Raw genomic sequence first — 22519 nt, 5'->3', positions numbered from 1 at the left:
GGAACCAGTTTCAGGTCTAATCAGCTGATCCCTCCTGGGTGCCCTCGTGCGTGCGGGTAAAGTCTCTTCAGTCATGTCCAAATATTTGCGACCCCAAGGACTGTAGCCCGCCAGGCTCCTCTGTCCTTCGGACTCTCCAGGCAAGAATACTGGAGTGGGTTGCCGTATCCTCTTCCAGGGGATCTTCCTAACCCAGGGATCAAACCAGCTTCTCTTAGGTCTCTGGCATTGGCAGGCGAGTTCTTTACCCCTAGCGTCACCTGGGAAGCCTGGGTGCCCTCAGTGTGGGTTAATCCAATCTGCCACCGTGGTCAATCATGGCCAGCAGAGGGCTGTCCAACACGGTGAACCTGACAACCTGCTTCTGGGTCCCAGAGTTCCAGCTTCCGCCCTTGGCTTTGGCTAAAGCTGGACTTGCCCCCTCGGGCTTCCCTGGCGGCTCGATGATAAAGAATCCGCCTGCAATGCAGGAGTCGCAGGAGAAGCAGGTTCAATCCCTGGGTCGGGAAGATGCCCTGGAGGAGGGCATGGCAACCCACTCCAGTAGAGGGGCTTGGTGGCTACAAAGCGACTCAGCATGGGCCCATGGACCTGCCCCTCAGTATCTCCTCTTTTCAGACTGCCTCAGAACCCTGTTCCAGGCTGAAGGCAGCTTTCAGAGAAGAAATGAAAGAGGGGATTTGCTCTTTGATGGACTGTGACCTCTAGAGGCATGAGGGAGTGTTTCAGGAGATAGCAGTTGTGGGGGACGGGGCGTGGGGAAATAAGGATCTCGAAAATCCTTGTGGGTCTTGTTGTTTGGCAAGATTGCTTATAAAATAGGGAAAAGCAGGCAATGCAATTAGTCCTGGTGGGTTCAGGGCAGTTAGTGGTGGTAAAGCTGTGGCTTTTTATGAGGGTAGCGGGGTAGGTATATGAGATAACCCTTAACCTCTGTGTGTGGAGGAGAGGAGGTATGAGGAAGCCTGCTGTGCCTTTGCTGTGCAGACACCCTTGGTCTTTATGGAGGGCTGGAGACCAGGGAGGGTGGTCATCATGTCTACACTGGGTGTGCTCTTCCTCTGTGTATGCAGAGCTCCTTGAACCTGGAAGATGGGTCTGAGAGCCTTTGGGGTCAGCTGGAACATAAGCTTCCTCTTGGTTCCTTTCTCATTCCGTCTATCCACCCATCCACCATCCATTCATCCACCGATCTATGCATTCATCCATCCACCCATTCATCCACCATCCACTATCCATCCATCCATCCACCCATCTATCCATCCATCCATTTATGCATCCATCCACTCATTCATCCACCATCCATCCATCCACCCACTGATCTATTCATCCATTTATCCACCCACCCATCTATGCATCAATCCATCCACCCATCCATCTATGTACCATCCATTCATTCATCTATGCACCATCCATTCATTCATCTATGCATTCATCCATCCACCCGTTCATCCACCATCCACTATCCATCCATCTATGCATGCATGCATCCATCCATCCATCTACCCACCCACCCACCCATCCACCCACCCATCCATCCATTTCCTGAGCACCTGATGTGGGCCAGACTTTTTGCTATGCCTTGTGAAGTACACAAAAATGAATAAAACAATATAGTGCAACCTGATGTGTGTATGTGGATGGCGAAGAATTGGATAAAATTTGTCCATCAATCATTCCTATCTTAGCCAGCAGGGGACAAAGGCCTTGGGACCACCACAGAAAAAGACTATGGAACTTAACTGTTACAGAGAGGCCTTTATGAAGATTTAGCTGCAAAATCAAGCTTTCCTTGTGAAGCTTAAATAAATGAATGCACATAGACTGCTTTAGCAGAGTGCTTGGACTATGGAGGTGCTACAAAAATAGTATCTGTTTTTATTGTGGTCATTACTGTCTCAAGGTAGCCTTTATACAGCCTGTCTTCCTCACTTCCTGTTCAGTTTCTCTCTACCTCCATGGCAGACCTGACCTTTTTTTTTTTTTTTTTTGCACCAGGCTCTGGCCAAACTTCTGCAGAGTGAAGCATGAGGCTGAGGGTGGCACCCTGAGCTGCCTTGCCAGAGCAGGCATGGCTGGGCTCACCAGTGTCCTCAAGTCCGCAGCGAGCGGGGAAATTTAGTAGAAATGCATGAGGGCAGGGAAGGGCCTGACTGGTCTTTAATTCAAGTCAGGGCATCTCCCAGGAGGCGGCTGGGGCTGAGCTGGGAGGAGGGGAGTGGGGTTCAACCCCCTCTCTTTAAATCCCGAGCTGTGTCCTTCTCCATTACTTCTGGGTCACTCCTCCAGTTCCTTGATATAGTCCTGGACCCAGCCATCACGGGGGTTGGCACAGATGTAATGGCCCTTCTTGGTGATGAAGCTGTGGAACAAGAGGGGAGAAGGATGACCAACCAAGGCTCCGGGAGCCAGGAAGCGAGAGCCAGTCCTTCCTTCTTCACAGATTCCTCATTCCACCCAGACCGGTTCCCCTTCCTTAGTTAGAGGCAGCCCAGGGCCAGTGTATTTTCGGAGATACACCCTCCAGCCCCTCAGGGCTGCTTAGACCCGTCCAGTCTCTGTGCCCAACCCAGGAGGTGTCCCTTGCCTCTCCTTCCTCTCCCCACCACATCCTCATCCATGGGCCCAGCTTCCTCCTGGACCCAGCAGGGCCCCCCTGACGGCCCCTGAGCCCCAAGTCTGCTTCTCCCTACCCCACCCCATGCTGCTTCTCTCTGTGGACACGCCTGAGAGCACTTTGGGGAGCACCCATCCTGCGTTCTCCCCCCTGCCCTTCCCCACCATGCTCCCAGCCCTACGGGCCCCCCATCCCCCAGGGTGGTGTGTGGGTTTCACCTACATGATTCCAGGCTTGGGGCATTGGCTGCTGGTCTCATAATAGCTTGAAACGCGCTGCCGGGGGACTGGCCGGCTCACGTAGGTGAGGCAGCACTCGGCGGGGTGGTAAGGTCCTCCTGAGGAGAAAGAGGGGAGCAAGCTGAGATCAGGGTGCTCGTTAGAGATGCAGGGTGCTGACTGCCTCTGGAACCCTAGGGGGTGCAGGAGGAAAGGAAGGAGAGCACCCCAGAATTCAGAGAGAGGGCTGTAGAAAAAGCTCAGTCCCCTGGCCTCCCTCTCAGGCTAATCCCCGGGCTCCTTTTTCTCTCCTCCTTCATCACCGATCACCCTGCCTCCCTTTCTCTCACCCCTGTGGAGTCCTTTACCAAAGTCACCTCATGGACTGTAGCCCGCCAGACTCCCCTGTCCAAGGAATCCTCCAGGCCAGAATACTGGAGTGGGTTTCCCATTCCCTTCTCCACGGGATCTTCCCTGACCCAGGGATCAAACCCAGGTCTCCTGCATCGCAGGCAGATTCTTTACCATCTGAGCCACCAGGGAAGCTATGTTGTCATGAGCCCCCCTGCTCTAAACCGGGCAGCTCCCTGACCCCACATTGACAAAAATACCCATCCTATAGCATCCTAACCAACCACCTAACACCACCCTTCTAGCAAGAAGTTTCTTTGTCTTGAGGCTATAAAAATTGGCTACCAGCCCACAAAAGGCACTGTCCCTGTCTTGAGCCAGCCCACTGGCCTAACAGCATCTCCTGCTCTAGTAAACTCTCTTCTCCTCTCATTCTGCCTCATGTCTCGAAATTCTTTTCCAACCTGCGCATAGACCACGACAATTGCCACGTCAACCCCAAAGGACTGGCTGATGACTTTGAACTCTGGATGGAAGCGCAGCAAAGTCCAGATCTCAGCGAGCACACAACCCTGGGGAGAAGGGATATTAGGGGGGAAAAGTCCCAATAGGATTGGGGATGCAGATCCTGTCCCTCCCAGTGCCCCCATCCTGCCTGATCCCCACTGAACCCACGCCCTGCCAAGAGGGCAGAATGCCCACACCAAGACCCATGGACAATGACCAGGGAGCTAGGACTACCAGATCTAACCCCATCCAGCCTCTGTTGGCTTTGCACCATCACCCCCATGTCTGCTCATCTGTGAACAAGGCGGTTAACTGCCTTGGCGGCTGACTGCATTTTACACACAGCTTCCTGGAGGCACAGAGGCACTTGGGAGCTGAGTTACGGGTATAAGACCCCATCTGCCATTTTTTCCCTGTTTTACATTTTGGGCCTCCTGTGTAAGATTTTGCTGGAAGAAAAATTTTCCTGATCTAAAACACTTAAAAAAAATCACTGTATTTTTCAGTTATTTTTTGATTCCAAAATTTCATGGCTCTTGTAGGAGGTGCCCTTGGTGACAACAAAGTCACACCAAGATTGAATTACAGGGGCAGCAGGGGAGGGGTTTCAGATCAAGGGCCTTGCAGTTAGGGGGTGCAGTGATTGGGGCCGTCACATTATGTGACCAACCTGGACAGAACTATGGGTGTGCACAGCGATGGCCTTGGGATCACTGAGGTGCTTGGGTGGCAAGGGAAGGGCTGGTCGTCTTATGCAGCGCCATCTCCAGCAGCACTGTCACCCCCTAAAGAGTGGAGTAAGGGACCCCCTGGTCCCTGAGAACCACTGTCACTGCATCCTCTGAGCTGCCCAGTGACTCCTCAGATAAGCAAAGCAAACTGTCCACATTCCACCCAGTCTAGTCTAGCTCCATTTCAACAGCCTTCTATGTTTCCCTTCAGTTTCTAAAAAGGAAACGAGGTAAAATTGCAGAGTGAGGAATAGCTTGGGTTGCCTGTAAAGGCAGTTCTTCCGAAGAAACAAGCTGAAAAATGGTGGCCTAGGAGCTCCCCCATCCCAACTCTTCCTTTCCCCCAAGTACATACCCAAGTGATGCTGCACTCATGGGGTAGGGAGACCCTGGAAGCAGCCTGGACCCAAATCTCAGGGGGTAAAGGGACAAAGTGACCTTGAGGGTCCCAAACACGTCTTCCCAGTCTCCTGGGGGATAATGAGCCCAAATGGGATGGGCCTGTCTTTAGTTTAATGGCAAAGAGAGAGGAATGGAGGGAGTGAAGAGATAACCTGGCCTCACTGCATGGCGTTGGCAGGGAGGGGACTGGTCCTGGGCAATGTGAGGATGAAACCAGTTTAAGAGGACATCAGACACAGTGGAATACTACTCAGCCGTAAAAAGAATGAAATACTGCCATTTGCAGCCACCTGGTTGGACTTGGAGGGCATTATGCTAAGTGATTCCCTGGTAGTTCGGTTGGTAAAGAATCCGCCTTCAATGCAGGAGACCCCGGTTCGATTCCTGGGCCTGGAAGATCCACTGGAGAAGGGATAGGCTACCCACCCAGTATTCTTGGGCTTCCCTTGTGGCTCAGCTGGTAAAGAATCTGCCCGCAATGCGGGAGAATTGGGTTTGATCCCTGGACTGGGAAGATCCCCTGTAGAAGGGAAAGGTTACCCATTCTGGCCTGGAGAATTCCACGGACTATATCCATGGGGTTGCAAAGAGTAGGACACGACTGAGTGACTTTCACAGCAACAGAGCCTGCTAAGTGAAATAAGTCAGACAGAGAAAAATAAACACAGTATCATATCCTTATACGCAGAATCTAAAAAACACAACAAACAAATGAATAGAACAAAAAAGAAAAGATTCACAGATATACAGAACAATAGTGTTTACCAGTAGGGAGAAGGAAGTGGGGAGGGGCAAAGTTGGGCTAGGGGATTAAGAGGTACAAACGATTAAGTATAAAATAAGCTACAAGGATACATTATACAACACAGGGAATACAGTCAATATTTTATAACTATAAATTGAATATGATCTTTAAAAATTATGAATCACTATATTAAACACCTTAGGTAATATAACCTTGTGTATGCATGCGTGCTAAGTTACTTCAGTCGTGTCCGACTCTTTGTGACGCTATGGACTGCAGCCCACTAGACTCCTCTGTCCATGGGATTTCCCAGGCAAGAGTACTGGAGTGGGTTGCTGTATCCTCTTCCAGGGGATCTTCCCCACCCAGGGATCCAACCCAAGTCTCTTGCGTCTCCTGCACCGGCCGTGGGGTTCTTTACCACTGGCGCCATCTGGGAAGTCTATACAACCCTGTATAGCAACTATGTTGTTGTTATTTAGTCGCTAAATAGTATCTGACACTTTGCGACCCCTGGATTGTAACCGGCCACCCCTGGATTGTAACCAGCCAGGTTCCTCTGTCCGTGGGATTCTCCAGGTAAGAACACTGGAGTGGGTTGCTGTATCTTCCTCTAGGGGGTCTCCCCGATCCAGGGATTAAACCCGAATCTCCCGCTTGGCAGGAGGATTCTTTACCACTGAGCCACCTGGGGAGCCCACAGCAACTGCACTTCAGTAATAAAGAAAAGAAGACACTAGACCCCCTTCTGGAGCCCCTTTCTCTTCGCATCCCAGCACCCCGGCTCCTGCTTGCTATCCCACAGGGACCAGGTTGGAAGGTGTTGCACTCACTTGAAGACGATCCATTCTTGGACCCAAGGGCCACAGTGATGCTGAGGAGGAGGAGGAAGGAGACGGCTGCCATGGAGACCTTCATCCTCCCGTGGAGGAGCAGCTGCAGGAAGAGAGGCAGCTTGGTAGGGGCTTCAGAGGCTTCCTGGGCTTCGGAAGTTTTGAGAAATGCTCATCTAGACAAATTTTTTTTTTTTTTTTTCCAGTAAGGGAACTAGGATTTCAAAGGGAAGTAGGAAGCAGTAGATCCCTCAGCGATTTCACATCCTGCACATGTGTTGAGGGTGGAGTGAAGGAAGCCTGGAGAGCCAAGATTTCAGAGAGGAAATTGACCTCCACCCTAGTGGGAATATGTTTAACCCTTTTCTATTGCCAGATTTTAGATATGATATTTTATTTTTTATCCCATGCTCAGTCGCACAGTCGTATCTGACTCTTTGTGAGCCCATGGACTGTAGCCCACCAGGCTCTTCTGTCCATGGGATTTCCCAGGCAAGAATACTGGAGTGGGTTGCCATGTCCTACTCCAGGGGCTCTTCCTGACCCATGGATCGAACCCACGTCTCCTGCATCTCCTGCATTGGCAGGTGGATTCTTTACCACTGAGCAACTTGGGAAGCCCTGTTTAACCCTCTGATGTACGCCTTTCCTTAGTCATAGAAAGACCACGAGCCCTATGGGGAGGGAAGACTGGCTCAGCCTTAGTTCAAGATCTCAAGGCTGGGATGTGTCCCGTACTTAGTTCTGGTACCAGGCCCCAGAGCAAGGCTGTATGGGGGCCAGAGGTCAGAGAGGATTTGGGGTAACAGGATAGGGTCTCCAGTCTTGGAAATCCTCACTTAAGCTCTTCAGCAGAACCTTTGGCTCCCAACCTCATCCTCACTCCTTCACTGTCCCCTGGGGGTGAAGAAGTGCCATGGTGCTCACTAGATAATTTATTTAACAAGCTTTATACTTTAATATGGCGCTTCCCAGGTGGTGCTAGTGGTAAAGAACCCGCTTGCCAATACAGGAGACATAAAAGACATGGGTTTGATCCCTGGATCAGGAACATCCCCTGGAGGAGGGTATGGCAACCCGCTCCAGTATTCTTGCCTGGAGAATCCCATGGACAGATGAAGCAACCTAGGGTGCACACACAGACACTTTAATATACACTAGCTGTTGTCCCAAATGCTTCATGAATTTAGGCATTTTAAGCCTTATATTATAAGGCTTAAATTATATTAGCTTATATTATATTATATTAGCAGTTGAGGAAACTGAGGCACAAAAAGCATCCATAACTTGCCCAAGCTCTGACAGTTGATAAGTGGAATCAGGCTTCAAACTCCAATTGGGTAGTCTGGTTCCCAAGTCTATGTTCTTTTTTTAAAAAAATATTTATCTAATTATTTAGCTGCACTGAGTCTTAGTTGCAGCCTGCAGGATCTTCGATCTTCATAGTGGCACATGAGATATTTAGCTGTGGCATGAGGAATTTTCAACTGTGGCATGTGGGACCTAGCTTCCTGACAAAGGGATGGAACCTAGGCCCCCTGCATTAAGAGCCACTTAATGGAGTCTTAGCCACTGGACAACCAGGGAAGTCTTCCAAGTCTGTGTTCTTAACCACTATGCTATGGGGAAGAACCATGGGAGTCCCAATCAAGCAGTCTCTAAAATCGTCCTGCTTGCTTTGGCTTCTCTATAAAACCTTTGGTCTGAGACATTTCTGAGTTCAGGGAGTAGATCTCTTTGGGACCGTCTCCTGGTTTCTCACTTTGTGACAGAGAAGCTTAATGGGAACCTAGAAGATGCCTTATTTGGGGTTTAGTTCAGTTCAGTCGCTCAGTCGTGTCTGACTCTTTGCAACCCCATGGACTGCAGCACGCCAGGCTTCCCTGTCCATCACCAACTCCCAGAGCCTACTCAAACTCATGTCCATCGAGTTGGTGATGCCATCCAACCATCTCATCCTCTGTCGTCCCCTTCTCCTCCTGCCTTCAATCTTTCCCAGCATCAGGGTCTTTTCCAACGAGTCAGTTCTTCACTTCAGGTGGCCGTAAGTATTAGAGTTTCAGCTTCAACATCAGTCCTTCCAGTGAATATTCAGGACTGATTTCCTTTAGGATGGACTGGTTGGATCTCTTTGCAGTCCAAGGGACTCTAGCAGGCAGCTAGCAGGTTTCCTGGACTAGCAGTGGCCTGGAGCTCAGTGCTGGAAACTGTTCTGAAGCTGCATCCGTGGATCACGTGACTGATGTGCTTTCTGTGAAGGGGCAGCTTGGTGCTACATACTTGCTGTCCTTAGATCTGTCTACATGGGCCATTTACAGAGGAGGAGTTGGGACTCAGGAAGGGCAGAGACTCGCTCACATTCATGAAGTGATTTGGATGCAGGACCAATCCACTCTTCCTTCTCTCAGTCCAATGGCCTTGACCACGCTCTTCCAGTGGGGGTCCTTGCCCCATTCTTTCTGCTTTTGTGGTTAGAAGGCTGTTTCCATCTTCTCTCCTCCACTCATCGAGGCAGGGCAAGCCTAGCAGATAGCAAATGATCTGTAAGTATATGTTTTATTTATTTACTTCAAAAATATTTATTTGGCTGCATTGGGTCTTAGTTGCAGCATGCAGAACCTTCCTTGCAGCATATGGACTCTTTAGCTGTGGTTTGTGGGCTCAGTTGCTCTGCAGAATCTTATCCAACCAAGGATCGAACCTGTATCCCCTGCATTGCAGGGTAGATTCTTAACCACTGGACCATTGAGGAAATTCCTGTAAGTATATGTTTCAGAAGAAGGATGAATTGAGCTGGTCTAAGTATGTATATCTCACAGGAAATAGCTGAATTCTCATGCTTGGGTGCCAAGGCTGTCATTTATTCGAAATTTTCTGTATTGTTGTCTATAATAACACTGTTTAAATGCCTCGAGTCAAGTGATAGAAATTGTCGCCAGCAACAATATAAGAAAACAAGCTGTTTCTGGGAAGAATGTTTAGTTGGGACAAAATAATGACATTCTTTTTGTTTTTGTGGAGACTAGCCTACCTGCCAAGTTGTTGCTTCGATCTTTAGAGGAAAGTCTTTATTTTTTTTCAAGCAATTATTGAGTTCCTACCTACATTAGCCTGGATATGCTCACTGCTATAATAAACAACCCATAAATCTCAGGGGAGTCATTAAATGAAGGTTTATTTCTTGCTTATGTCACAGTCTGCTGTGGGTCAGCAGTGGGGTGTATGTGTATGTGTGTGTGTGCTGGGCAAAGCTTTTTCATGCATCCATTTTTTTAATCAATAAAATTTAATTTTAATACTTTTACATGATTTAATAAATGACAGCTATTTTTATTTAATAGTTACAAATCCATTGAACACTCTGGAATGTATGGAATCAGAGAGCAAGGTCAAGAAAAATGGCTGGGGTGTGATGGGGAGGGAGGTGAGAGGGGGTTCAGGATGGGGAACATATGTACATTCATGGCTGATTCATGTCAATGTATGGCAAAAACCACTACAATATTGTAAAATAATTAGCCTCCAATTAAAATCAATAAATAAATTAAAAAAAAGAAAAATGGCTGAACAGTAAAAATTAAGAGTAAGCAGAATTTTAATTTGTAATTTACCTAGAAAACACTCATTTTCTTTGCCTTTTAATTTTTGAGAGGTTTTGGCCTCTTCTTTCTGCAATTCTTTTCCCTCTTGATGATGTTTTTCACATCTTCTATCTTGTGAAGATTTTCAAAAAAGGAGCCTCCAAGTTTGCTGCCAATGAGGAGAAGCAGAGGGGGATAGGCAGATTTTCATGGCCCATTTCTGGAAATAGCATAAATTACTTTCAGTTACACTCCAGGGCCAGAATGAAGTCACCTGACTCCAACTTAAAGGCAGAGGTAAGAAAAATATAGGTCATCTATGTGCCCAGTGGGAAGAGAGAATGGGTTTAGTGACCACATCCCTTCTTTGTCATAATATTATGGACTCAGCCTGGAAGTGACCCTGACCTCATAGCTTGAAGAGGGAACTCAAAAAAGTAAATGAAAATTACAAAACAATGGGGTGAATGGACTTTGATGGCAACATAATCAGAGACCTCAAAGGTTCTTCTGTGGCCCACTGGTGAGTATGCAGGAGTGCCTTTTAAAAAGTTTTTCAAATCAACACATTTGCATTGATTTTAAAAAATTGAATAATACTGAAAGGGTGGGTGGGACCCTTATATTAAAGGTTTACTTCTTTGCTACATCACTTGTATGTGACAAATACAGACCCCACCGTCCATAATCAAGTGGGCCCTCTGCCCCAGCCCTGGTCCATGTCAAGAAAAAAGGGTATGAGCTACGTTACTTAAAAAATCTTGTCTATGGTTCTAAAAGTGAAATAGTAAATGTATGGATTTTTTTTTTTTACAACTTTAAAGCACATATTTTTCTAGCTATTTTGCATTTGTAAGATTTTTATTTTTATTTTTTCCCCCACACCACATGGTAAGTAGGATCTTAGTTCCCTCTCCAGGGATGGAAACCATGCCTCCTGCATTGGGAGCATGGAATCTTAACCACAGGACCACTAGGGTAGTCCCAAGATTTTTACTTTTAAAAATTCAAAAATTGGTTGGCAGACTTACTGAGCCACATTTCAACTTTTTCCAGGGCTTCCCTGGTGGCTCACCAATAAAGAATCTGCCTGCCAATGCAAGAGTTCGGGTTCGGTCCTTGGGTCCAGGAGATCCCTCGGAGAAGAAAATGGCAACGGACTCCAGGATTCTTGCCTGAAGAATCCCAGGGACAGAGGAGCCTGGTGGACTCCAGTCCATGGGGTCGCAAAGAGTCAGACACGACTGAGTGACTAAGCACAGCACAGCACAGTCACTCAATCATTGCCAGCTTGAGTGATGATAAATATCTGTTTCAGAATTCTAGGGAAAGGGAGAGGGGTGTTCTGACTGGGACAGTGAGGGAAGATTTTATGGTAGCATCTAAATGGATTGAGTTTTGCTGGGAGGGTTGAGAGCAAGGGACATTTCTGGCGGAGTCACCACAGAGAGCAAGGAGACAATAGAGAACATGTTGTTTTTGAGGAACTGTGAAAAGAGAGTATCATGTAACGGACTTTACATAACATTGCATCGTCTCCTCAAAGAGCTCAGAGAACAGCTGTGATTGACCAGGTGCTTGGTCAGGAAGGAAAGTCTCATGTCACCCCTCATTTCTTTTCAGCTGCCATTGTTGTGAGGCACCTGGCACAGCCCAAGTGGTTTGCGCTCACATTTCACTCTACTCAGTTGGCAAGTCAAAACCACACACATTGCCCTTAGGGCTAGCATTGCTTTACTCCAATAGTTCTTTGAGATCTTCAAGACTCTGAAACAAAATCTCAAGAGTATCAAAGAAAAGGGGGGAAGCAGGACCCTCTGGGGTCTTGTCCCCCATATCCTCTGCTTTAGCTCTTCTCTGAAGTACCTAGATAATACATTTATATACATTAATACATTTACCTAGATAATACATAATAATCACATACCTAGATATACATTTCCTGAGTTGTTTTACAGATGTGGAAACTCCTCATCAGATGGAAGATGTTACCTACTGGATGACCAGGAGCTCATAGCCCCAGGCCTCCTGAAGCCTCAATTCAGTCGCTCAGTGGTGTCCTCCTCTTTGCGACCCCATGGACTGCAGCACGCCAGGCTTCCCTGTCCATCACCAACTCCCAGAGCCTACTCAAACTCATATCCATCAAGTCAGTGATGCCATCCAACCATCTCATCCTCTGTCGTCCCCTTCTCCTCCTGTCTTCAATCTTTTCTAGCATCAGGGTCTTTTCCAGTGAGTCAGCTCTTCGCATCAGGTGGCCAAAGTATTGGAGTTTCAGCTTCAGCATCAGTCCTTCCAATAAATATTCAGGACTGATTTCCTTTAGGATTGACTGGTTGGATCTCCTTGCAGTCCAAGAGACTCTCAAGAGTCTTCTCCAACACCATAGCTCAAAAGCCTAAGGACTTTTGAAGCCTAAGTCAGGTAAAGTTAACCCTTGTGACACCACCCTGTGCTCTCATCATCAGCCAATCAGAGAATTGTGCACAATTGTGCACAATCACATACCCTGCAACCCTCCCCACCCTCACCTGATTTTTTAAAATGCTTTGCAGAAAACCTCTGGGGAGCTCGAAACTTTTTAGGGCATGAATCAGCTTGTCTCTTTGCATGGCCTTGCAATAAATCTTTCTCTGCTAAAACAACACAACAAAACAGAAAACAAACAAACAAACAAAAAACCAAAAAAACACTCGACGGGGAAGTCAAAAGCTTCTGTGGACACCCCAAGTAATGAGAGCAATAGGAAAGATCATACAGGGCTCAAAATACAGGCCAGAACCCTTAGCATCTGTGTTGCCTCTTTTGCTTCCCCCAACTCCATAGAAATGACAGAATAAGTGGGAAAATAAAAACCACACTAAAAATAAATTCCGCTTTTCACAAAGATGGTGCCAAAGGCGAAGAAGGAAGCCCCTGCCCCTTCCAAAGCCTAAGCCAGAGCAAAGGCTCTGAAGGCCAAAGCAGCAGTGTTGAAAGGCGCCCACAGCCACAAAAACTGTGGCTAAGGTTCACAAAAAAAGGCGGCCCGAAACACTGCAGCTCAGGAGGCAGCCCGAATACCCTTGGGAGACTGCCCCTAGGAGAAATGAATTCGACCACTATGACGTCATCAAATTCTCCCTCGATCTGAGTCAGCCAAGAAGAAAAGAGAAGACCAAAACACACTGGTATTCACTGTGGCTGTCAAGGCAACAAGCATCAGATTAATCAGGCTGGGAAGAAGCTCGATGACATTGAGGGGGCTGAGGTCAACACCCTGATCAGGCCTGATGGACAGAAGAAAGCTGGCTCCTCACTAGGATGTTTTGGCTGTTGCCAACAAAATTGGGATCATCTAAACCAAGTCCAGCTGGCTAATTCCAAATATAAAAGTTTTCACTATTAAAAACAAACAAACAAACTCATAGTAACAGTAAAGGATCAGAAAAGATGACAGAAAGCTAACCATAAGGTGAGAAATTTCTGTTCTATATAAAGGACCTTTGTCAATTTGATGGCAACACACAAAGTGGCTGAAAAACGTATATCCTTACATAGGTGATGGAGAAGGTCATCGAGAAAACGTGTTTCCAACAGGACCCCGGGGAAGCCAAAGATCAGTTGGGAGGTGTTGGGAGAAGAATCTTGGGCCCAAAAAACAAGTAAGGACCTTGCCAGTCTCCACTTTTGGACAGTCAGGGGTTTGACCCAGGACGAAGCTGCAAGTACAGTTCTCTAAATAAAGAAGGGTATCTGCTGTGGGAGTCCAGAGGGGACCATGGGCCAGAGAGAGAGTTGGGCATCAGTTATTTCTATTTGGCAGCCCACTCCAGTGTTCTTGCCTGGAGAATCCCAGGGATGGGGGAGCCTGGTGGGCTGCTGTCTGTGGGGTTGCACAGAGTCGGACACGACTGAAGCGACTTGGCAGTAGCAGCAGTATTTCTATTACCTCCTTCCAACTGGCTGACCCATTCCTCTGTGTCATTTAGTCTACTGTTGATTCCTTCTAGTGTATTTTTTACTTTATTGGTTACATCTGTCATCTCTTTGGGGGTTTTCTTTTTTACTTTCTAACTCTTTGTTAAAGACTTCTCACTTCTCGCTCTGTGCATCCATTCTTCTCCCAAGTTCTTTAATCACTGTTATGATCACTGGGCTTCCAGGTGGTGCTAGCGCTAAAAAGAACCTACCAGCCAATGCAGGGGACTCGGGTTTGATCCCTGGGTGGGGAAGATCCCATGGAGGAGGGCATGGCAACCCACTCCAGCATTCTTGCCTGGAAAATCCGATGGACAGAGGAGCCTGGTGGTCTTCGGTCCATAGGGTAACAAAGAGTCAGACGCCCCTGAAGCAACTTAGCACACATGCATGCATGATTGCTACCCTGAACTTTTTTCTCAGGTAGATTGCCCATCTTCAGTTCACTTAGTTCTTTTTTCTTTTTTTCTCCACTTCAGCTAGTTCTTCTGAGGTTTAATCTTGTTCCTTCGTCTGGGGCATGTTCCTCTGGCATCTCATTTTGCCTAAGTTGCTGTTTATATTTTTATGCATCTGGTATGTGAGTTGTATTTCTTAACGTTGGAGAAATGGCTTTGTACAGGAGATGTCCTGTGCATTCCAGCAGTGCACACCCCTCTTGTCGTCCAAGCTGCATGCTCTGGGGACTCCCCCCATGAGGGCTGTGTGGTTCCTTTTGTTGTGGCGGGCTATGTGGGCGGTTTGATAGGCTTGGTTGACCCTGGTCTGTTTACTTACCAGGCACTTCCTTGTATAGAGGCTGTTGGCTGCTGTTAGTGGGACCTGGTCACAAAGCAGCTGACTGCGGAACTCCAGGGGCCCTGGGGCTTGTGCTGGCTCCCTGGTGTGTGGACTCAAGACTAGAAGACTCTGGGGCTGTGGCCCACCTACTGGTGGTAAAGCCAGTTCCTGGGGTTAGTGCCAGAATACTGGCAGGGAGAGCTGAGTCCTAGAGTCTGGTTGCAGGGCTCAGGGGTCCCAGAGTTGGTGTCAGATCGTTAGTGTTGGTGAGGTGGAGTGGTTTCTGACACAGTTGCGTACAAGTTCAGGTTGTCCCAAAGCTTGTGTCAGCCTACTAGTGCTCAGGACAGAGGCCCAGGTGGTCCCAAAGTAGGATCTGGCTTCTTGGTGGACAGGTTGGTTCTGTAAGCCGTGGGGTTGCCCACTGGTGGGTGGAGCTGGATTCTGGGTCTTTGGGTGGGTTGGGTCATGTCCAGAGGCAACTGTGTGCTCAGTGGGGTCTCAAGGCAGCCTGTCTACTGATGGTGAGGCTGCGCTCCTACCCAGGTAGTTGCTTGGCCTGAGGCAGGCCAGCACTGGTTCCTACAAGCTGCTGGACCAGGCAGGGCTGGATCCCAGGGCAATAAGCTAGAGGAAGGATTCCACAGTGGTGCCCACCAGCAAGGTGTCTTTGTGGCAGTGAGTTCCCAAGGACAGCTGCTGCCAGTGTCTGTCCCCAGGGTGAGCTGTAGCTGACTCCTGCCTCTCGGGGAGACCCTCAAAGATCAGCAGGTAGGTGTGATCCCAGGCTCCTATCAAATACTGCTTTTGCTGTGAGTCCTACAGGCTGCAAGACTTTGTGTGTGTTCTCTTTAAGAGTGAAGTTTCTATTCCTCCAGTTCTCTGGGACTGCCAAAATTAAGCCCTGTTGCTGCTGTTGTTTAGTCGCTCAGCTGTGTTTCTTTGCGAGCCTGTGGACTGCAGCACGCCAGGCTTCCTTGGGCTTCCCTATCTACAGGAGTTTGCTCAAACTCATGTCCATTGAGTCAGTGATGCCATCCAACCATCTCAACCATCTCTGTCGCCCCCTTCTCCTCCTGCCGTCAATCTTTCCCAGTATAAGCCCTGCTGGCCTTCAAAGTCAAATACTCTGGGGGCTTATCTTCCCAGGGCAGGGCCCCTGGGTTGGGGAGCCTGAAGTGAAGCTCAGACATCTCACTCTTGTGGGAGAACCTCTGCAATGTAAGCATTCTCCAGTCTGTGGGCCACCCATGAGGATGAATGTGGGTGTGTGCTCAGTCGTGTCCAACTCTTTTCGGCTCCATGGACTGTAGCCTGCCAGACTCCTCTGTCCGTGGAATTCTTCAGGCAAGAATATTGGAGTGGTTTTCCATTTCCTCCTCCAGAGGATCTTCCCGACCCAGGGATTGAACCTGAGTCTCTTGCTTCTCCTGCATGGGCAGGTGGATTCCTTCCCACTAGCGCCATCTGGGAAACCCACCAGGGAATATGGGACTTGGCCTATCATGAGTCTGCTCCACCCCCAGCACCGTATTATTGTGATTCCTCTTTAAACATCTTTAGTTGTAAAAGATATTTTCTTGTTGGTAGGTTCTGTTTGTGTTTCTTTTTTTCCATTGATAGTTGTTCTACAAGTATTGGGTTGGCCAAAATAATTCATTTTGATTTTTCCATACCATCTTATAGAAAACCCAAAAAAACTTTTTAGCCAAGTTGTGATTTTGGTGTGTTCATGAGAGGAGGTGAGTTCAGGGCCTTTATACTCTGCCAACTTGGCCTGGAAAAAAATCTTAAACTTTTTTTGAATTAAAAAAAAAATGTTGTTGTTTAGAATTCAGTCCTTTATTTCTGAATTTTATGTGAGAGTTGATTAAGATTTACTAATTATAAATAGAAATGTATATGCTTTAATAGATATGAATCTAAAATTGATATTAACTGTAGTTTTAAGTGTTTTCCTAATGTCCTTTAACTTCAGAGAAGATATCTTTTAGGAACTTATATCTGGTAAGAAAAAAAAAATCCAAAGAGTAGCATTAAGGCAGAAGGATGAATATAGGCCTTTCAATGTCATATTGGAGCACTTTCTGAAGGACTCACCCAGGATTCCTTAATCTGTATGGGAAATGTACATTTGATTGACTGTCTATATACGTTGACCAACACCCAGAATTTATGAAATTGCTTGTTGACTGAGACTGATTTGTAATTTTATTGTTAAGCACAGATCCAAAGTCTTGCTGTCTAGTACAAAAGATAGTCCCCAAAGTTACAGATTTATTGCCCTCTAGGATTTGAATTTGTTTTTCTCTAACAAACATTTCAGAATGCCATCTCCAATAACTATATCAACTTCTGTTCCTCAGATGATCTTTGAATCGGTTTAGTGATTAATGGGTTAAATACACATACTAAGTCTGTATTTGAATGCCATGTTTTTAGCTTAAAAAAGTTTACACTGTGATATCTTGTTCAGACCCTCCCCCCCAAAAAAAGCCCCACGAATCCAAAGTTCAGCAATTCCTACACAATCTTTTCCCTCTAAAAGTTTGAGTGAAGTCAAATTGGATACTCTTGATGAATGTGTTGTGCTTGTAATTAGAACAGAACAGTAACTGTTGCTTTTTAAAAAGTAATTCAGGCCACGGCCCTCCAATGAGGACGGTGAGGCAAGAGAGACGGAGAAGAGGGGGCCCGGTCCAGGCGCTTCCGCTCAACCAATAGCGATCTCAGGTCCTCGACGGCTGACCCCAGCCTCAGCTCCGACTTGCATTTCTGAACTCCCTCATTGTTAGGATCAGCACAGACACTCTGCCCCTTCTTGGTGATGAAGCTGGGAAGAAGGTGGGGGGAAAGATTACAAACAGCAGAGGGTTCAGCAAATATGGGTGGGGACCCTATTCTCCCTGCGCCTTGGGCCCCCGACAGCCCAGCCAGTTCTTCCTTTCTCTGTTGCAGGAATTTAGAGCAGCTTCTCTCTGAGACTCTCCCTCAGGCTGAGACGCCCTCAGCGACTCAGAGTTTTCTTGTGAAGCCTCCCTCCGGCTCTCACCTTCCTTCCCTAGCTTCCCTTTTCACCTGGAGCATCTCATACCTGGTGCCCTGAAGGATCCTACTGAGGACACATGCTTCTGCTGACCTGGCAGGATCCAGAGGGTGGGACTTTCCTGGACATCCGTTCCTCAGGTGCCACCCCTTCCCCTCTCCACTCTGCCCCCAGCCACGGCCAGTGAGCTTGGCATACTTACATGACAGCTGGCCGGGAGCACGCACTGCTCGTCTCTATATAATTTTCCATGAATACACATCGGATGTTTCGTGGGGTGTAAGACATGCAGCAGTCCGTGGGCCGGTAAAAACCTGCAACAAGAGAAAGCATCACTTAAGGACTGAGTGGGAGGAAAACTTGCAGAAGGAAACAGCAAGCCGCCTTTGTATTCTTGCTTGGGAAACCCCATGGGCAGAAGGGCCTGGAGGGCTACAGTCCTTGGGGTTGCAAAAGAGTTGGACCCAACTTAGCAACTAAACAAACAAAACTGATGAAAACTGCATCCTTTCTACCTTTCCTCCCACCTACTGGGAAGAGTGAGAAGGTGCAGGGCTTTAAAAAAAATTATCTTTGGCTGTGCTAGGTCTGTGTTGCTGCACACGGACTTTCTCCAGTTACAGCGATCAGGGACTACTCTTCCTTGCAAGGAGGCATGGGGAATCTTCCCGGAGCAAGGATGGAACCCGTGTGTCCTGCATTGGCAGGCGGATTCTTAACCACTGGACCACCAGGGAAGTCCTGAAGGTTCAGGACTGGAAAGGGATGTTTGCCTTCTCTTCCAGCACTTATGGCCTCTCCTTGCCAGAGACATTTCGCTCTCCCCAGGGCTAAGCTGTGTGTCTGAGGGCATCCAGGCAGGGCCACGACAGAGCAGAATTTCTCCCAGAAGAAGGAGGGTCTGAGGCCTGCAGGAGGCATCCCAGAGCACCCTTCCCCTCTCCCCGTAGTGAGCCAACTCTTGGGACAGCCAGGTGGAATCGAGTCCATCTCTGGAAGAGGCCATCTATGGACACACAGCCCCTCCTGAACTTCCTTGGAGATGTTCACCACCCTCAGGACCCCCCTCAGGTCCTGTAAACCACGTGGATTGAAGTCTTTGAGGCAATCTGTACCTGCTAGCTGTTTTAAAATATATGCCATAACAAAACTTTACCTCCTTGAGACAATGAGTGGTAATTCTGTTCCGGACTTGAGAGTTCAAACTTCAGGTTTGACATCACGTCTTTTACTTGAGAGAAACAGTAGAGAAGGGGAGAAAAATTACTGGGAAGCAACGTCGTTTCAACACCTCCATCTGTCTCATTCCTCAACCCCATCTCCTGCTAGGGAGGCAAGGATACTGAACCATTGGCCCAGATGTGCCTCCAAGCCCATTTTCTCTATCAAGGCCCTGAGACTTTTCAGGGGACTTTTGAAAAAGTTCGAGATAGGGAACCATTCTATTGACTATGAATACAAAAAGCTAACTGCACACCCAACACGAGTAGATCAGTTGAATAGTTCCATAATGCGATCCAATGCACCATGCTCTCTACACATTTCTGGAATTCACAGGGCTCTGGAAACAGTAAACATTTCTCTATAACTGATCTGGTGACACAACATCACCCAAAGTGAAGCGAGGCTATTTACAGGCTTTATTTACTCCATTAGTGTGAATGTGTTTGCTGCAGAAATGTGACTGTGTTTGGTTAATGTGTGTGTCTCAGACTCTGCCAGGGATGTTAAGTAATGCCCAGGTATATGTTACCTTTTTAAAAATACATTCTTTTAGAATATGATAGCATGAACATAATGCAAAGTTTACAATTTAAAAAAAATACTAAAATATTTCTTCATTTGAATAAGGTCACTGTTATTTCTTGAATTCCAGCTAGCATCAAAATTAACAATCAGAAAAAAAAAATGCTTGACAAAATGTTATCCAATTGATATTAACCCCTTTTAAACTTTAAAAGAAATATATTAAACAGGCAACATTCAGATCTAAAAAGTTGAAAGTAGTAGTTTTACATCAGATCTTATAAATAAAAAAGTCTCTAATATAATCATTTGTTCACTATCTCCCTGTGATCAGAACATGGATAGGAAAGAATAATCATGTCTGAATATTCACAATTGTCATTTACAATCTTTGCAAAGATTACATGTCTACAATGCAGCAGGTCAGGCAGTTTTTCAGGTAATTTTTGTTTTCCTCAAGTTATCAAAAAGTGCAATTGTCTGAGATCAAATGTCACAAAAATCACAATCAGGAAAAGCAAAAGCTCTAGCAGGCAGACCTGAAGACAGGGGTATTCGTGGTTTGACATGAACTGGAGGTGATTTTGTACATTAAAGAGCTGTCAACCGAAGTACCAAGAGCTATAGGCAGCAATTGGGGTTTAGTCTGTAGTTGCTAATAACCAAGAGTTAGCACATACGTAATGCAAAAAACATAAACTTTACCATTTTAATCATCTCGAAAAGTTCAATAGCATTAAGTACCTTCTCATATTGCGCAACTTACCACAATCCATCCATGGAACTTTTTTCATCTTGAAAGCTGAAACTCTGTGCCCATTACACAATAGCTCCCCATTTCCCCCTTCCCTAAACCCTGGGCCACTGCTACTCTACTTTCTCTCTGAATTTGACTATTTTAAGTACTTCGTAGGAGTGGAATCATATTATCTGTCCTTTTGTGACTGGCTTATCTCATCTATCATCATGTCTTCAATGTTCGTCTATGTTGTGGAACATGTCAGAATTCCCTCACTTTTTAAGGCTGAATAATACTCTCTCTCTCTCTCTATATATATATATACACACACACACATCCTGTTTTCCAATCGATTTGTTTGTCAATGGACACTTGGGTTGCTTCCTCCTTTTGGCAAGTAAAAATTAAGCTGTTATTAGCAAGGTTGTGTAGGTATCTCTTTCATGTATCTACTTTCAGTTCTTTTGGCTATATCAAGAAGAAATGGAATTTCTGGGTCATACTGCATTGCCTTTTTAAAATCTGAAAAATTCTGCATTCCAAAATGCATCTAGCCCCAAAGATTTGGATAAATGGATTGTGGACCTGTACTAGAATAATTAGGCAAGCATAACTAAAATTTAGCTCATTCTTATGTAGTTACATATGAATTATATTAAATGAGGCATGTGCCTACACTTCAATATGCTTAATATGATATGTGTGGAGCTTGCAAAACTAAGTCTTGGATGGGTGTTGTCTTCCCATTACAGCTTCCTAACTAGCTTGTAACCTAATGCCACCACGTATGGGTGTGTGATCTTGAGCAAGTTATCTAGAGTTCCTATGCCTCATCTCTTGTTTGTAAGAGGGTAATTAATAATAATAATAAGTAAATCCATATAGTTTGCTGATAGTCTACTCTACAGCATTGTCAGGAGGATCCAACATATTAATATCTACAAGACACTTAGAACAGTGCTTGCTTTCACATAGGAAATACTAGATATCTATTTGCTACATAAATAAATAAGATGATTAAGTACACTTGAGTGGGTCACTTGTCTGGCTTGTCCAATTTCTTCTCTGAAGTGAGAGTTTTATGCTAGAGGGCATATAATAGTTCTAACACTGTGAAAGTCTATACTTCTTTCTACAGATCTACGATTTTTCTACAGTTCTCTTGATCTCGTCCATAGTGTTCCTATGTCAGCAAAGAGAAAATATCAGACAATTCTGGTCATGAAAGGGAGAGAATTGTTTCCCCAGGTGGGACCAGTCAGCTGTATGCTGCTTTCCCCGGGGACCAGCGGCTGAAGGGAGAGGTCTGTACCTACTGCTGCTGCTTTTAAACGGGAGCTATATCCACGTTGGGACAAAGGTGTCCCTCTGCATCTCCTCCCTGGTCTGCAAGTTACCACCCACCTGCCCACCTGGGAGAAGGCTCACTGAACTCACCAAGTGCAGCCTGGGCAGCGAGGATGAGGAAGGGCAGGGCAGCTATGGAGGTCTTCATCTTCCTGGTGTACAGACGGTGGACCAGCCTGAGGACTCTGGGGCTCTCTCGGACTTCCCTGGATCTCTGCTCTGCCCTTGTATTTATAGAAAGAGGAGGAGTGGGAAGTCACAGGGCAGAGATCAGAACGCTTTCCTGGGTTGTATAATAGATAACACGCTATTTCTAAATAAAGGGAAGGAGGCTGAGAAGGCAACAGGAAGAAGGGGCGAAGATGACATGAGGCTTCTCCAACTGCCCACTGGACACAGGCAAAGGGAGAAGCCAGTTTATGAAGGATCCTTCCTCTAGGAGGGTCACTGAATCCTCTCATCAGAATGTTTTCCTTGGGAGTTCACCCCATTCAAGGGCACAGAGAGCCTGTTATCAGGGTGCTCTAACATGTGAGCCTGGTCATGTGACTCCTCACATAGAATCTTAACCTTTGACTCCTCTGTTTGTTTCACCTCCACATCCGATCCATTAAAAATACTGGGGTGAGTCTACTTTCAAAAATGTGTCCAGAACCTTATTGTTCCTCACCACATCCTCTTTCTCCACCTGGTCCAAGCCATTCCTGTCTCTTACCAGGATTCTTGCAAAAACCTCCTAATGTGTCTCCTTCCTCTGCCCTTGCCCCTTTCCAGTTCATTCTCAACATTGCAGCCTGGGTGATCCTGTTAAAATATAAATCAGCCAAGTCAATCCTATTTAAAACCCACGGATGGCTTTTTAATCCTGCATCCCAACCCAGTGTAAAGCCCAATCCTTCTCCTAGCCTACAAG

The 22519-nt window shown here is 46.7% G+C and overlaps 2 protein-coding genes across 2 annotated transcripts; both read right to left on the bottom strand.

The window, feature by feature from the left end:
• Window positions 1-1743: 1743 nt before the first annotated feature.
• CCL14 (chemokine (C-C motif) ligand 14) lies at window positions 1744-6567 on the bottom strand. Its single transcript, NM_001046585.1, is given in 3 exon segments — window positions 1744-2362; window positions 2840-2954; window positions 6405-6567. Coding segments are annotated over 3 exon segments (285 nt in total). The 5' UTR covers window positions 6490-6567; the 3' UTR covers window positions 1744-2277.
• Window positions 6568-16916: 10349 nt separating this feature from the next.
• Window positions 16917-22093, bottom strand: LOC508666 (C-C motif chemokine 23). Its single transcript, NM_001244199.1, is given in 4 exon segments — window positions 16917-17561; window positions 17977-18088; window positions 18931-19005; window positions 21697-22093. Coding segments are annotated over 4 exon segments (441 nt in total). The 5' UTR covers window positions 21755-22093; the 3' UTR covers window positions 16917-17365.
• Window positions 22094-22519: the final 426 nt, after the last annotated feature.

Source organism: Bos taurus, chromosome 19 (genome assembly GCF_002263795.3).
Source record: "Bos taurus isolate L1 Dominette 01449 registration number 42190680 breed Hereford chromosome 19, ARS-UCD2.0, whole genome shotgun sequence".
Taxonomy (NCBI): Eukaryota; Metazoa; Chordata; class Mammalia; order Artiodactyla; family Bovidae; genus Bos; species Bos taurus.
Note: the sequence above shows the minus strand (reverse complement) of the source record. Positions and strands in the feature narration are given on the sequence as shown.